This window comes from Panthera onca, chromosome C2 (assembly GCF_046562875.1).
Source record: "Panthera onca isolate mPanOnc1 chromosome C2, mPanOnc1 haplotype 2, whole genome shotgun sequence".
Lineage (NCBI taxonomy): Eukaryota > Metazoa > Chordata > Mammalia > Carnivora > Felidae > Panthera > Panthera onca.
In genome coordinates, this window is record NC_138347.1 from 14,341,970 (window position 1) to 14,344,702 (window position 2,733).

At 41.6% G+C, this 2,733-nt stretch overlaps 1 protein-coding gene across 1 annotated transcript; it reads left to right on the top strand.

Annotated features, from left to right (window-relative positions):
- The first annotated feature begins 483 nt into the window (after positions 1 to 483).
- On the top strand, positions 484 to 1,818 carry LOC132682812 (uncharacterized). Its single transcript, XM_060637995.3, has 3 exons — positions 484 to 557; positions 672 to 766; positions 1,169 to 1,818. The coding sequence occupies exon 3, from the start codon at positions 1,191 to 1,193 to the stop codon at positions 1,512 to 1,514; it is 324 nt and encodes a 107-aa protein (XP_060493978.2). The 5' UTR covers positions 484 to 557; positions 672 to 766; positions 1,169 to 1,190; the 3' UTR covers positions 1,515 to 1,818.
- Positions 1,819 to 2,733: the final 915 nt, after the last annotated feature.

A 2,733-nucleotide genomic window follows, 5' to 3' on the forward strand; every position in this document is an offset into this window, starting at 1 on the left:
AGGTGTTACTGTTACCATCCCACATACAAGCGGAGCCTACTGTTAAAGTCACAAAGCTATAAGTGATAGAGGTAAGATTTGAACCCAGAGAGCTGATTTCAGAAGTTTCATTCTTATCTATTATGCTCTACTGACTCTTATGAATTAATCTTACTAAGAACACAAGTTCAGAGGGTTATTTCTCTTAATTATTGCAGTAAGCTCAGACCCTCATTGCATTAAAAAGCACTGGGCATTAGAAACCTATTAACGTTTCTCATAATCCAAGATATTTTACCAAGACTTCATTGCTTGTTGTTGAAACGCTATTAGCACCGTGAAAGATATCTCTGCCAGTATTGTTATTTTAAAGAAAGAAATGCCGATATTCACCTTTGAGTCAAAACACAAACGTTACAAATGTGTTGGATTTTAAAGGAAACTCTTTCATGAAAATGCAATTTTATAAATTAAATAAAATCTCATTTCTGTTTTCTGGCTATAGATGCGGATGTAAATTTGAAACTGTGAAAAAAAAATGATGTTTTAAAAATAGAATCCTAAAAGGAAATATTAATGTAAGTGAAAAAGAAAAGCCCGGTCTTCCCGGGACTGGTGGTCCAGAATTTCAAACTGTTGGCTTTTTGTCGATGGTCTCATGAAATTGAGTGATACCTTTTGGCTTTTCCTAGTAAACCATCTCTCATGTGAAAATATGGAAAATCCCTAAAGAGAAAAAAAAAAAAAACGAGTTTGGAACAGAAGAGATGGAGAATCTCAAATGAAGGTAGATTATTATGGCCTGTTGGATGTCAGCCAAAAAAAGGTAAAAAAATTGGTTGTTTGGAGCCCAGAATGTCTACTACAAATGTTGTTTCTTATCATAAAGGCTGGTTACAAATTGCTAATTTGAAGGTCTTGTGTAAGTAAGGTTTTGAAGATGAGACAATTGATTCTTATTAATGATTCACAAATGATTCAGGTTGTGGCACAACAACAGCAAATGTCTTCATTACCCCTGAAGCCATACCCTAAAACCAGGAGTGAACAAATTACTCAGAGAGGTCTTGCAAATTATCCAGTGGCCTGACTTGTGTGGTGGGTCCCACTCACACTGAGGGCATATAAAAGGCCCTCTGCAGGGGAATCGTCCACACCGAAGTGACACTTCTCTCCTTCTCTACCCAAGCACAACCTCAACAGCCAACACCATGTGTGGAAGCTACTACGGAAACTCTTATGGAGGCTGCGGCTATGGAGGCTGTGGCTATGGAGGCTGTGGCTATGGAGGCTGTGGCTATGGAGGCTGTGGCTATGGAGGCTGCGGCTATGGAGGCTGTGGCTACGGAGGCTGTGGCTATGGAGGCTGCGGCTATGGAGGCTGCGGCCATGGAGGCCTGGGCTGTGGCTATGGCTCCTGGTATGGCTGTGGCTTCCGCAGACTGGGCTGTGGCTACGGCTCCTGCTATGGCTGTGGCTATGGATATCGCTCCCACTCTCTCCATGGCTGTGGCTCTGGCTGTGGCTACTGGTAACGAGGGCACCGTGGGGGACTCTCACCCTCTACACCTGGACGTGGGATTCACCAATTCTGAGCCCCACACGTTCTGAGCCTTTCCCTTGGGTGACGATATCCTGCAGGATGAAAGTCTAGTAGGTCTGTTGCTGCCTACAGCCTAACCTACGGATTCCCTGGATTTACCTGGTGGAGTGGAAGATGGTGAAATTCACCTGTGACCCCACAGTTCCGCCTTCATCAGGATGATGGTGTCACAGCGACTGCCTTGATGATGTCCATGCTGGAGTTCGTTTCTGTGTTGACCTAATAAACTTGTTCAATCCAAATGGCAGTCCTGGTTTTGATGTTGGTCATTTAATGCCCAGGATTACTTACCATTTTTGTTTTGTTTTGTTTTCCGTTTTCAAGAAAGCTAACAACTGCTTTCTTTGGGAGGTATTTTATATTATCTTTAGGTCAGTCGTCTGAGAAAAGTTTTTGTAAAGTTCAGTTTCCTCCTCCTCTGCTACTGAGGGAATGCTATCTCTTATGCTGGGTAACAGGTAACAGTAAATCAAGTACTACTTACACATTAGGTTAAGCATTGCCTGGCATATAGTACATAATAAAGAAAAAATTAATTTCCCCAAACTTTTATATTCGTGTTCCATAAATCAAATGAACATTGTTGCTGTATGCTTCTCTACTTTTAATCTTCCATCTCAAAGGTACTATTTCAAGGGATGCCTGGGTGGTTCTCTCGGTTAAGCCTCCAACTTTGGCTCAGGTCATGATCTCACAGTTTAAGTGCAGGCCCCGCATCAGGCTCGCCGATAGCTCAGAGCTAGAGCCTGCTTCCGATTCTGTGTCTCCCTCTCTCTCTGCCCCTCCCCTGCTTGCACTCTCTCTCTCTCTCAAAAATAAACATTAATTTTTTTTTTTAAATAGGCACACATTTTTTAAAGTGATCCATTTTATTTTATTTTATTTTATTATTTTTTAATGTTTATTTATTTTGTGAACTTGTGAACTGTGAGATCATGACCGGAGTCATGGTGGAGGTTTAACTGACTGAGCCACCCAGGCATCCCTAAAGGTATCCATTTTAAAGGTATGAGAGACATAACCTAAGGAATAGTTTAACGATCTATTACATGCCAAGCTGGTAATAAATTGTAAAACTATTTGGAATGCATGGTGGGCCATAATATTTAGATAAAATCTCTGTTTCACATGTAGGCTGAGAAGCTTCAGGG